The sequence below is a fragment of the Pygocentrus nattereri genome, chromosome 15, assembly GCF_015220715.1.
Source record: "Pygocentrus nattereri isolate fPygNat1 chromosome 15, fPygNat1.pri, whole genome shotgun sequence".
In the NCBI taxonomy this organism is placed as follows: domain Eukaryota; kingdom Metazoa; phylum Chordata; class Actinopteri; order Characiformes; family Serrasalmidae; genus Pygocentrus; species Pygocentrus nattereri.
In genome coordinates, this window is record NC_051225.1 from 12,402,524 (window position 1) to 12,416,944 (window position 14,421).

At 38.4% G+C, this 14,421-nt stretch overlaps 1 protein-coding gene across 1 annotated transcript in view; it reads left to right on the top strand.

Annotated features, from left to right (window-relative positions):
• Positions 1-12,815, top strand: part of tead1b (TEA domain family member 1b) — a 93,799-nt gene extending 80,984 nt beyond the window's left edge. Inside the window, 6 exon segments of the mRNA XM_037545180.1 lie at positions 56-117; positions 233-357; positions 3,272-3,445; positions 5,812-5,952; positions 7,689-7,841; positions 9,343-12,815. Coding sequence (XP_037401077.1) covers positions 56-117; positions 233-357; positions 3,272-3,445; positions 5,812-5,952; positions 7,689-7,841; positions 9,343-9,456 — 769 coding nt within the window. The 3' untranslated portion in view covers positions 9,457-12,815.
• The last annotated feature ends 1,606 nt before the right edge of the window (positions 12,816-14,421 follow it).

Here is a 14,421-nt window from a genome sequence, read left to right on the forward strand (position 1 = left end):
CATCTGTGCCCCACACCCTGACTCGTCCTTTCCTCTTTCTTCTTCTTTGTTTTAGCATCAAGCCTTTTGCGCAACAAGCCTACCCCATCCAGCCCGCCGTCACAACAGCAATTTCAAGTATGTCTGCCACTGTAATGTTTTCTTGTTCTTTTTAAGGGCTTTAAGGTGAAATCAGTGTAGTTTTGGTAACTGCTAATGTATAAGTTGTGTTTAATTGTGTGTATGTGAACAGGTTACGAGTCCACAGCAGCACCAGCACCCACAGTGCCAGCATGGCAGGGCCGCTCCATTGGCACCACCAAGCTCAGGCTGGTGGAGTTCTCAGCCTTTCTGGAGCAGCAGAGGGACCCCGACTCTGTGAGTAGTGCAGCTAAGGGCCAGGCCATCCTAAACCAAATTTATGATACAGTGGTCTAGTGTTGCGTTTGGGAAGCGTAACTCCTTTTTATTTTGAAAACCAAAAGCTGCAGGATATTTTTGCTGCAGTGTAATTTGAAATATTTTAACAATTGAAGGTTTCTGCTAAGAACACGCTTCTACAGGACAGGTAGAAACTTTCATGATTAATTGATTATATTTCACACAATTAAAAAATACTTAATATTTCAATATCTCTATTGAAATGAACAGACATAATAATTTTTCTTTTAAAATTACTAAGCTTTAAAATGAGCTGTTTCTATTTGAAGTGGGTGGATTTATACCAAAAACAGACAGATAAATATTTTAACACGCTCATTTTCCAGCCTCTTTTTAGGTCTTATATTTATACAGGCTTCTTTAGTTACTGTGCCTTTAAGACTGAAATATGTCTGTGATCCCTGTTCTGATCGGCTGCCCTGCGTTGTGCCTCATTGAAAAAGCAGTCTGGGTTAAAATACTCTTTATAACTTTAGTATGAATGGACAGAGGTGAACCGCTGTAGTTTGAATTGGTGGATATGTGCGAAAGTGAAGGTTTGTATAAAATGCCAAAACTCAGTGAATTCAGAATGAGTGGTTTTTGCATCTGGACTGTATGGACAAGAGAGTGAATGGTATGTTTTGAAATTTTAACAATGCTGACATGCTATCAAGCTATTTAATTTCAAAAAGTGAGGAAATTTGGTTTTCCATAATATGGACATTTTAAAGGATTATATTCTAACTATTGTCTGCTGGTCTATCATAAACAGGTCTGAAACATGTAACCATTTATTTTTATTTTTAACATTTTGTAGGCCAATATTTTTGTGTACATATCTGCTGACATCAAAAACTGGTGCCAGTACAAAAATATTTGTTACTTATAAAATTTAGAAATTGAGACTAGGTCTACTTGGATTAGTATTACACACACACACACACACACACACACACACACACACATATGTATATGTATACAATAAATATATACAGTACTGTGTGAAATTTTAAGCATCTAATCAAATTTCTAAACAGTTTACCTCAGCAGTGAGTTTATCACAGTATACATTAGAATAAAGTCATATTCATAATTCAAATAAACATAAATACAAAAAAACGTTACAAGAATTTCTTGGGTCCATATTTTTCCTTGACCCCCTTCACAGCCCATCCAGAAAATCACTATTTATTATTTATATTTACATATGGTTGTGCGTGATAATCCCAGTAGATCAGCAGTTTCTGAAATACTCAGACCAGCCCGTCTGGCACCAACAACCACGCCACGTTCAAAGTCTCTTAAATCACCTTTCTTCCCCCATTCTGATGCTCGGTCTGCACTTCAGCAAGTTGTCTTGACCACCTCTACATGTCTAAATGCATTGAGTTGCGGCCATGTGATTGGCTGATTAGCTATTTGTGTTAACAAGCAATTGAATAAAGTGGCTGGTGTGTGTGTGTGTGTGTGTGTGTGTATATATATATATATATATATATATATATATATATATATATATATATATATATATATATATATATATCATTGTTAATTAATATTCAATAAATTTGGTTTATTTGAATATGAACTTTTCTCAGCAAATAAACACATACTACACAAATTTTGACAATGTGTCTGCGGTGCCTAAGACTTTCGCACAGTACTGTATGTATATTTATTTATGTATTGCTTAATTGTAAAGGGCTGCAAATATAATAAAATTAATAAAATACAGACATTTTGTCACAACCCAGCATCAAGTAAACATTTTGCTCATCCAGAGTACAATAAATACTTCATTAATTTTTAAGTAAAGTCTTGGGCTTCCTAGTCGATCTTCCAGCACAGTATTTTGGAATATTTAAAAGGCAATGCATTATTTCAAATCCATTTCTATTGTGATTACGTATATAATAGGTCATAAATGGATATAATCCATGTTTTATTACTTGTGTTGTACTATTCAGGAGTAGCTGAGGGAGGTTTTTGTTGGGTTAGTAACATGACATCTCTGGTCGCATAACGGGAGACTGCCTCCGATGTGCTAATGAGCTAAAATTACAGCTAACCTGTTGGACCTAGCCAACATCCACCTAGCGTATTTTGCAATAGAAACCACCTTATATCTGCCCTTTAAGTTGCATCCTTGCCAAAGGGCTCACATTAAGGCACACATTTTGGATTGGTGAAATAGAGAATGACATGCTTGCAAATAAAAGCAAAACCTTCACATTTTACAGTTTTGTTAAAACATAAAATCAGCGTTTCACAACACGTATCCCAAGAGTGATTTCAGTACCGAGTACCCTTGTACCTGTGCACGTGACCTCGTGGCTACTGCACATATTTTGCATCATTGCTTGATGAAGTAAATGAGCATTCATAGAACTTCCCATCCACCCTGCCCAGCCATCTCTCCGTGGGTATGCCAGGCAGGGTATATTGCTGTAAGCAGACAAGAGACGAGGTCAAACAGAAAGGCCAAACGCATTTCTGTCCCTCAAAATGGCAACCCTGAGCACGAGCTTCACATTTTTTATGATTTATCTTGGATGGTGGCGATCCGTCTTAGTTTGCCTGCGTTCCCCAGAGAGTTTTGTTTTGCTATCGATAACACATGACATCAGCCATTTATCATACATTCAGCTGAATATTTGAAATGGTCATATCTGCAGAGCAGGACTGGAGCTGCTAAATTTAGCTCAGTAATAGGCTTTCATGAGTTAGTGTGAAAGCCCTAAGAACATATAACACCTCGTACATTTACTGTCACACGCTGTTATTGAAGCTCGAGGGACAGGGCTTTTTTGTGTGTTTCGAAAGCATCACGTTTCCTCAGTCCTGACTGCCGGTCTCTTTCCCCTCACAGTATAACAAGCATCTTTTTGTGCACATCGGTCAGACAAATCACTCCTATAACGATGCCTTGCTGGAGTCGGTGGACATTCGTCAGATTTATGACAAATTCCCCGAGAAGAAAGGAGGGCTGAAGGAGCTCTTTGGCAAAGGCCCTCAGAATTCCTTCTTCCTCATAAAGTTCTGGGTAAGTGGCTCTTCAGAGCAAATCAGTACTTTGTTTGGAATACTTTGTCTCCCTTGTTTTATGTGTAGTCTGACACTTAAAAAGAGTGATTTTGGTAAAAAAAAAAAAATCAGATTCATAAAATTTTACCTCTGTAGTCGATCAGCCAAGACCAGTTTGGCATCTTAAGTTTGCTTCTTCAGTTTTGCACTGGAACTACAGGATAATACAGCTAACAGGTAGTGGAAGCTTATAATCACCTGTCAGCATTGTGCAAACCACTCATCTAAAACATCATACATACATTTGTCTCAAATTCCAGAGTTATTTGATCTCAGATTTGTTTTGGACAAAAAATGGACAAAAGTATGTTACATAGCTGAAAACAGTAGTAGCAGCAGTCTAGAATCTAGTTTTGTCCTTTTTTGTCCATAAGCAAGTATGTTCACTTAAAGGGGCTTTCTACAGTCATACAGTGACTTACAAGCTGAGATTTCTTTACAGTGGTGGTGATGGGAACCAAGAGTCCTGATATTTACAACACAAATACAGCCATTTTATTTGTTATTCAAAATAACCATGTGTCCTCTGAGTTTTTATATGCAATGTGGATGGTAAAATAGTAGTAAAATTTGAAAACAAAGTTTTTGAATACAGCCCTCTGCAAGTACAATTGTTTGAAAAACTTTGGTCACCCACAGTCAGATTTTTTTGATTTTCTACATGAATTATTAAATCCTGTACAGAGAACACACTTAAATATGACATCTTCAGCAAATTTGAGTGCTCAGTTTCTATGCAAAAGATGTAGCACATTTTATATTTTTCCACTATGAATATCTTAGGCCAAAACCTTATCTCAGAACTGTTCTCCATCAGTGTCTCAGGTATCAGGCAACTTATTTGTCGTAATCGGAACAATCTTAGCGATTTAATTATGCAGAAATTTAGAAATATTGGTGAAGTTCTCCTGCGAGCCAGAAGGACTAGAAGAAATTTTAATTGTTCCATAAATGTATTTATTATATCATTGCTGTCCAAAGAAAACCATGCATCTCCATTTTTGTTGATTTTTGGTTTTGTACATCATTTCATCACACCAACTGTCAACAATGAACAATTTAAACAATTTGTAAAAATTTCATGATGCATGGAACAATGTAAATGCTCTAAAATCACTTGGAATAATTTCTCTTTGGAAATGCATGTTTTTCTTTGGACGCTGATGATATACTTTGTGTAGATGGTAAGTTTATACAGTATTCCTGGCTGTTTAAAATGATATAAAATAAGTTCTTGAGGGTGGATTAGTCACGTAGATTACTGTACATTCATGCGCTGTTCTTCGCTCTTGCTGAATTTCTGAACTGCTGCCCAGTTGAGCATGAAGAGAATGGGCCACTTCAAACGGAGTGTGCATATGCTTGTGTGTGCAGCCTGTCGGCTGCTATATTTGGCGTGGCATAGCAGGAAAGCGCCAGATCAAAGCCTTTGCTAATTCCATCTAATATTTCAAAACAATTGCGAGGCCTGGCCACTGCTCTAATAGCTGTTTAAACATTGCATATGTTTTACCCAAAACGAAATGCTAACTAGCGGCAACCAACAAAGTGGGCCTCGTCATGGCCAGAGCAAGGCTGCTCAAATTCCGTTTGAAGTGACGAACGGATCTGAATTTCAAATAAAGCGGCAGATCTGCACAATAATGCCTCTCCTGAATATTATGTGAAAATTTAACGGGCTGTCTTAATGAAGGGGAGAGTATGCCGGAGAGGAATATTTGCGTTTTTCTTTTTCTTTTCCTCTTTTTTTTTTTTTTGGTTATTAATTTTGATAATGAACATCAGGCCCTAATGAAAGGTAGAGACCCACTGAAAGCTGTTCTTTTTCACGATGGTGAAATAGCTTTCCTGCATGATGTCATTTAATCTATTCTTTATCATCTGCCTTTGAAAGGCCACACTGATACACCGCTTTTTAAATGGACACATGTAAAGGCCCAGATTGTTAGCTCAATGAATGGAAAATGCAGTGCTGAAAATGAATAGGGTTTCATGAGCCAAACTATTGATTTAAGGGATACAGATCTCTCCTGGATATTTCCTTAATTTATCCCTTAATGCATTTGAACAGATCAGTTTTTGTTCATCTTTAGAGTAATAAGGTGTCAGTCACTGCAACGAGTCTGCGTTAAGAATGCACTATGCTCAGCGTGTCCACCAGATGGCAGCTCTGCACTCAGTGTTGCAAGGACATTTTTATTTTCATTATTGAAGTGTTCTAATTTGATATTTACTGGAATGAAGACTTAGTAAATGTAGAAATTTTCAAACATTGCAGGCTGTTCTTTTCTGTTCTCTGCTCATACTGCTGTTGTTGTTTTCAAGGCTGACTTGAACTGCAACGTTCAGGAGGAAACCGGGGCATTCTATGGCGTCACCAGTCAATACGAGAGCCCGGAGAACATGACCATCACCTGCTCCACTAAAGTCTGCTCCTTCGGCAAACAGGTTGTGGAAAAAGTGGAGGTAGGTTTTACATAAGCGTTTCCATTAGTTGCCCTTTTCTTTAAAAGGAGCTTAAATTTCTTGGGGACCATGAGCCACAAGATCTTCTCCAAGGGAGGCTTGTTAAAAAATGTTTTAAAGTTTTTCTAATACTACACCTAACACTGTTTACCTAACAGATTTTAACTGCATAACATAGTCACTCATTACTCAATGTTAGCCACAACTGCTACTAATAATAAATTATCATTAGTACTAGTTGTAATATAAGTACATATAGTATTTGATGAATATTTTAATATTCGGTTAAATTATGTCATCGTGGATCAACAATAGCAGAATATGGGACTTATTGTTATAGCATTACAATAAGACTCCCCTGGTTCACATTCTCAGTCCGAATGAAGTTATTGCAAGTAAAATGTTGATTTTTAAAATTTCCACTCATTTCTTAATTTTAACATGCTGTATCTACTATTATGTCATGGAAGAAACCACAAAGGCAGGTTTAACTAGCCGTTTAAGTTAAATCAGTAGTTAAGTTATAGTTACATTTTGACCTTGCCTGCTTAGTATGTACTGGACCTACGAGGCTTATATATATATATATATATATATATATATATATATATATATATATATATATATATATATATATATTAATTATACAAATATGTCAATGTCAAATATCTTACTTCTTACTCCACTACATTATGAGAAATGAAAAACGAAAGAAGCACGAAGCAAGAACACCAATCAGGACACAGCACACACTTTGTTTTGACCTGTTGGTCATACCCACCCATTGCAAGCATAAAATTTTGGGAGAGTCTGTTCAACATAAATGATGAACTAACCTAACTTTGTGTAAATAGAGCACAATATAGAAATATGGACACATATGCAGTCGTGACTGACGCGGCTTTTTTCTGAATTTATATAAACACCATTTCATTTTATAGTAAATTAGTTTGGGCTGGTTTATGTTCATGAACAGAGACCTACAGATCAACATAGTAAAGGAACTCATTTGTAATCCTGAGTTTAAAGCCAGTTTTTATTAAACTTTAACTTGGAACTAAGTTGTAAATAAATCTTAAACTGAAACTTTGCTTGTGTGTAAAAAGTGATTTCAGAGCCACTCGGTTCTTCCTGATGGAAACTGTTTACCTTCAGTGTTTTGTGCTTATGATCATTTTAATAAATATCAGCGTCACTAATTAATGACATTCTATTAAAAGCCTGGTTTACCAAGAGAGACGCTGGAGGATTTTCACCTAAAATGAGTTCATGAAGCCAGAATTGTTATAAAAATGATAACAGGACTTTAGAGCCATAATTAATCTTTTAGTACTTTTACTTTTGATACTTAAGTACATTTGAAGGCACATACTTTAGTACTTTTACTCAAGTGGGGGTCTAAAGGGAGGAACTTCTACTTTTACTGGAGTAATATTTTATCTTATGTATCTCTACTTTAACTTAAGTACGTGGTTTGTGTACTTTGTCCATCACTGATTAGTACTGCTCTAACCACATCACTAAATTGTCCCACATGCGCCTTATACCTGTGTTGTTGAGTAATCTCAAACAGCCTTAATCTTATTTTTTGACACTGCACAATGTACTGTTATCTATAAAAATGGACAAAAGTGTTTTTGTCCATGTGTGTCTTTTTAAATGAATGATAAATGAAAGTAAAGAGTGCTGTTGTCTTAGTATCTGCTTTCATGTGGATCTTTGTGCTTTGCCTCCAGACAGAGTATGCTCGCTTCGAGAATGGCCGCTTTGTTTACCGGATAAGCCGGTCTCCCATGTGTGAATACATGATCAACTTCATCCACAAACTCAAACACCTGCCCGAGAAGTACATGATGAACAGTGTTCTGGAGAATTTCACTATCCTATTGGTGAGATACCCCACCTTCGTCGTTCTCTTTTGACTTCTAGGCCTCTCCCTCTTCAGGGTGGTGGGCGGAGCCCATGGCTCTCGGCTCAGAATTCCTGGAATTCCTGTGTTCTCGCGTGAAGCCTCCTGATCTCGAGTAGGGTGGAGGGGGTGGCGGGGTAGAGATTGCTTTCATTAAGACAGCCAACCACGCAGGATTAGAGGCCCTTTTCTGTTCCACAGAGAATGTGATTGTGGGTGCGCTCTCTCTGCCTCTGTCCTGCTTATGCCTTCTCTTCTTCAGATTCCTCACGTTCCATAGATGCACGGCCTGTGAAACTGACAGCAGCCCTGCTGCAAAGTCCATATTCGCATACTATATCACAAACTTTACGTACTTTGGAGAAGAAGCACCCCAGGGCATTTACAAGTTATTTTTGTCCTATAAAATCTTCAGTGTAAACAAAGATATTCAGAATGGTTTGATATGAATTTTGCCATTCTACAGAAACTTAGTCAGGCTTGTTCACAACAGTAGTGATTGGAACCAGATGTCCAAAGCATTTACTGTAGCAAAAAACTACATCACAGAATGATGGTAACACATATCTTGCCTGATGCCTTGGTGAATGTTTTGAGTAAGGAAATTGGTCTAAAATGTAGTTTTTTATTATACATTCAGGGTGGAGATGCATAGTGAGGGCAAAATAATACCCCTTTTCAGATTTACTGAAAATCTATTTTCATCATCCTCAGCATTACATGTAAAAACTGAAGAGAGTAGGTTCTCAATGGCTATATTTGCGTTGTAGATATGGCAACCCCTGGTTCCTATTACCACTGTAAAGAAATGAGTCAGTAAGTTCCTTTACAATGAACCATTTCACATCAAACCACTCTGAATGACTTTCTTTACACCTTTATATGCATAAAGGAAATATATTTCCCTTTAACTGTGGCCGAAGCACTGAAAATGCAGGTACTAGTGATCGCAGAACTTTATTTTGTCATGAATAATCACTGTTTTCGGAAGAAAACCTTGTATTTCCAAAATGGTAACTTTACAGGAAGAGGAAAAAAAACTACTTTTAATGTAAGTCAGTGGAATCAGACTTTTTACCAAGTCGTTTCTTATGGTCCACTCATAAATAAATTTGCACACAGTTTACAGAGCAACAGAATTTTTCAAACTATGTCAAAAACTTAAAAACAACAAAATGCAAAAAATGGAAATATGAGGTTTTCTTCTGACAGCAGCGATATTCTATTTCAAAATAGTTCTTTGGTAATATTTAAAAGTCTTCACTGCTATAACTTTTCACCTTTTAGGTAATTGTGTAGATGGAGTACAACAGCCTTGACAAAGGATGAGAATTGGATTGGATTTGATGTCACGACTAATGACGCATTAAAAATTGAATGGTTCTGGTATTGCATTGGAACATTCCTTGTAAATGTGTGAGGCACTGCACTAACACCATGTAACCTTGCGCACCTTCTCTCATTTCTTCTCTTCGTGAAAGGTGGTCACAAACAGAGACACACAGGAGACCCTGCTGTGCATGGCGTGTGTGTTTGAGGTGTCGAACAGCGAGCACGGTGCGCAGCATCACATCTACAGGCTGGTGAAAGAATGAAGCTCATGCCGGCCAGCAGCCCAGTCCTATAGACTCTGAACCTCAATAAAAAGTGGCAGTGCCTCTAGTTCAACACTCACCCGCAACGATTCTCGCTCACACCTGGGTGATGCTTATTGTTATTACTTTTTTTTCCCAGTCTTTAATAATGTATATGTGTTTGACGTTTTTGACTGCAGCTGTGAATTGCGGTACAGTTGTATTATGTTTTGATACAGGAAAGAATCTTCATTTTTAAGGATGCCTAATTGACGTTTCTCCGTAGGTTGTATATATAAAGTAACACTGTCGGTAGGTTGGGTTGAATTAGATTGAATCTGGCTGATAAACTTAAATGACTTAGGGTTTTCATTGCTGTATTGTACACCCTGGAAACAGACTTTGTTCTATGGTTCATGTAAAAGAATGACATCTATGAGTGTGTGTAGGCATAAATTTGTGTGTGTATAGATGTATATACTCACAAAAAATGTAGTTTTCTTTTTTTTTTTTCCAAAGAGAAGTATTTGAGGAATTTCATTTTAGAACATTTGTTTAATTAAAGAGAAACAATTATCATGGCCAACAGAATGATAAAGAAACCAACTTCAAAAGACCTTTGTAGCATTCAGGGAATTCAAAAGTCCAGCCCTTGAAAAGTAATTCTTTTCAGAAACTTTTTTTTTCTTTTTCTCCTGACTTCTTGATGATTGACTGCACTGTGATAGCGTTCCAGAGGTTCGTTCCAACTTCTGTTTCTCTGCTGTGGCTAAAGGCAAGTCATCACCTGCAATAAGGAATCAAAGCAGAGATTTAGACCCCTTCACAATTTCCAAACAGTTCCTGCTAAAGACTTTTGCTAAAAGCAAGAAAGCACTACAGAAAGTACAAGGGGCTGATTGATGGTCACAATGTCCCAAGCACTTGGATCCTCTTGTAGGATGCGCCTTATTGAGCAATCCTACACTTTCATTTTGGATCGCTGACAACGCTCCTTGGATAATTCGTCGAGACACAATCTCATCGTACTGACATCAGGGAAGCTTCATTTGAGGCTTGTTCCCTTTATGCTTGTGTACTCTCAATAATAAAGGTAACAGAAAGGGTTCTGCCACTTTTGGGTCCCTAAATCAGTAGTTCTCAAACTGGTACCCCAGACGGTCCAGTTGGGAACTGACCAAATATGTGAACTGTCTGGTGGACCCTGACGACCAGTTTGAGAACCACTAACACTAAAGAACCCTTTAGTGGCTGGTTTGACGTTTGTGAATGAGAGGAACCTCAGAGCTTTAGGAATCAAAACTAAGTTAAGCTTCAACACTAGTTAAACCAAATGTCCAAGTAAAGAACCCTTTGGAAACCTTTTGTTTAACGAGAGTGTCCCGTTTGGTTCCTCTGTTCTTTAAGGTGTCCCTCTGCTGCCTTTAACATGAAAACACCAAGCCCATGCCTCTGTGGCCTCCTCCAGTCTTCTAAGACTGTGAGCCTTAACCATGGTCGTGTGATACATATATATTTTTTTTTCTCCAAAAGATGCCACTAAAGCTGTGAGCTCTTTCCTAAGCTGGAAGATTTTTCTCGTTCTTGTCACATGTTGTAGGAATTGTACAGTACAGAGCTGCCAAAGCGTAAACAATATCCAGCACAGTGCCTTAGCGGATGCCTCCCGACCTGCATGAACGTGGAAGAACGTCTCTCTCGCCAGAGAAACACTACGATCCTTTTCGTGAAGATCTGGCCAGTGTGCGCATTGGCGCAAACTAACACTGCATCTTATAGTACAGTATAAAAACACTACTCAAAAAAACTGACCATGCCTTTCTTATCGGAAAAGACCAAAAATTTCCTGGAGGTACAAGTATCTCCTCCTCGTCTCCTGCACTGTAGCATGAAAGTGCCTTTGGTTCACCTTTTTTTCCAGCTTAGAAAAGACAAAATCTTATTTTGCATTACTAAGATTATCAAAAAAACCAAATAAGTGGACGTAAGTAAAATATTCACCACAATGCCTTGCTAAAATTTTATAGTAGACGACAAGGGACAGTGGATAAATATTAAAATAACATTGTGACAATTATTGATTAGAGAAATTATTACTTATATTTGTTTTAGGGTTTTTTTTGTTTGTTTTGTGTTTTTTTTTGGAAAACTAAAACGTCATGAGAAGCACCTCCGTTTCTATGTGTCACATCCCGTTTTTTTTTGTTTTTTTAATTTCTGGGGGAAAAAACGGTTTCTTACAGTAAATTGGACCCCTAACCCTTTAGTAGCATCACTGTGCTAATGTTTTCTCTTAAAACACTAAAAGATGATCTTGGTTTTTGGGATGGCCAGTTGGGATGTTTCCTTTTCTTTAGAAGAATGTATTTGCAGTTTTTAAGTGGGCGTACTCGTCTGTCCACTTAGCTTATCAAATGGGAAGTAGTTTTTAAGGCCTTTACTGTTGAACACTTTGAAACCTTCGACTCTTTCCTTTTGTTTTTACACTATTTACCCAAGTTATTCGTTTCTCTCATTTCTAAAGACAGTTGCAGCCGTTCAGCTGATCTGTATGTTGTACTTCTTAATGTAAACTGTGGAGTTTTAGTACGCTTGACATGAAAAACGACTATTTTGATTGTTTTTTGTGTTTGCCCTTCATTTTCCTCTCTGTTCTCGTTCACATCGTGTGAATTATGGAGATTTTCCTGTATTACTGTTTTCTGTGTATACAATGGTTTTGTGACGTCAGTATATTGAAGGCCCAGTCGGGCGGTGAATCTGTTACTGCTGCGCTGCTGGTACCTTTCACAATGTCTGTTCCACCTGAAAAACGATTCCAGCTGCCACCCCTTTACTTCACTATAGGGAGCTGAATATCGATGCCTTTAATATGACGAATGTTAGGACACTATTTTGATAGTAACAGACACTAAGCAGTTGCTTTCTTAAAGAAATCATGACAAACGTCAGCAGTTTAGCTCTTGTTCTTTATTTGTATTTTGTCTATGTGTAGGTACTGGTACCTCCTTCGTTCATTACCATTTAAGACGGCTTTAAAGTGAACTATTCTTTAGTTCAAAATAGTATGAAAAAAAACTATTGGGTTTGTGTGCAGAGATTTTTTTTTTGTAAAAAGGTGCTTTGTATAAAATTATATATTCTGGCTTTTCTTGGTACAAAGGTGTGATATCTTTTAATATCCATAATGTTGGTAAAAGCATTGGAGCAAAGGTGAGAGAAGAGAGAAGTAAACCTGCTATGTGTATGTGTTCTTTACTGCATATGGTCTTGTCTTTGCTCTGTAACATTTTGATGCCTTCTTGATAAAGTGGTAGATATTTTGTAGCTTTCTAGATACTTTGTATGTATACATTATTGAATAAAATAAGTAAAAACAGTCCCTTTCTTGTCTGTCATGACCCCCTGCACTCAAAACGGCATTTGTTTTAATGGTGAACTCGTCTTGTATGACATGATTATATAGATTAACATTTTTATTAAACGCGTTACCAGAACACAGTGAATTTACATTTTTCTACTTCAAACAGGCACAAACTTTATCAGTGCATCCAAAAAAAAACAGTTTAATTTCTGATCACGACCCAATGTACTAAATTGTGCTAATGAGAGGATAAAGGCGTTTGACTGGAAACTTGGCCTCAGCTATAGAGCACGCTCCTAGTCAGCGGTGGACAAAGTACACAAACCATGAAGTTGAGTTAAAGCAGAGGCATCCAAGGTAAAATATTCCAGTAAAAGTAGAATTTCCTCCCTTTAGACCCCCACCTGAGTAAAAGTACTAAAGTATTTACCTTCAAATGTACTTAAGTATCAAAAGTAAAAGTTCCATCCATCCATCCATCCATCCACTAAGCCGCTTCTCCGTCAGGGTCGCGGGGGGGTGCTGGAGCCTATCCCAGCAGTCTTCGGGCGGAAGGCAGGATACACCCCGGACAGGTCACCAGTCCATCGCAGGGCAGACAGACAGTCACTCACACCTAGGGGAAATGTAACATGTCCAATTGGCCTGACTGCATGTCTTTGGGCTGTGGGAGGAAACCCACGCAGAACATGTAAACTCCACACAGAGAGGACTCTGGTCGCCCGGCCGGGGAATCGAACCCAGGCCCATCTCGCTGTGAACCACGCCACCGTGCCGCCCTCGTAAAAGTACTAAAACATTAATTAATGCTCTGATGTCCTGTTATCATTTTTATAACAAGACTGGCTTCATGAACTCATTTTAGGTGAAAATCCTCCAGTGTCTCTCTTGGTAAACCAGGCAAACAGTTTCCATCAGGTAGAACCGAGTGGCTCTGAAATCACTTTTTACAAACCAAAAAATTTAGCGTTCTACTGTAGCAGCTTAGCTGTAGTAGCTTTACAGAAATTCAGGTACAGACCTCCAGCTGATGAGCCAGTTTAGAGCAACAGTGGCAGCAAAAGACCCTGTACTTTACTGAAGTGTTTCTACCATGACTTTTTACTTCCACTCCACTACATGTAGAGAAACCTGTCGTTTCTTTTGGTTTCTGTGTGTATAAAAACATAACGTCACAATGAAAGAAGCACAAAGCAAGAACACCAATCAGGGTATCATGCTGTTGCCTCACAGTGAGGAGGGCCTGGGTTCGATTCCCCGGCTGGGTGACCGGGTCCTCTCTGTGTGGAGTTTGCATGTTCTCCCCGTGTCTGCGTGGGTTTCCTCCGGGTTCTCCGGTTTCCTCCCACAGTCCAAAGACATGCAGTCAGGCCAATTGGACATGTTACATTGCCCCTAGGTGTGAGTGACTGTCTGTGTCTGTCTGTCTGCCCTGCGATGGACTGGTGACCTGTCCAGGGTGTATCCTGCCTTCCGTCTGATGACCGCTGGGATAGGCTCCACCACCCCCTCGCAACCCTGAGGGAGAAGCGGCTTAGAAAACGGATGGGTGGATGAATGGATGGATGGACCATTTCATTTTATAGTAAATTAGTTTGGGCTGATTTATGTTTATGAACAGA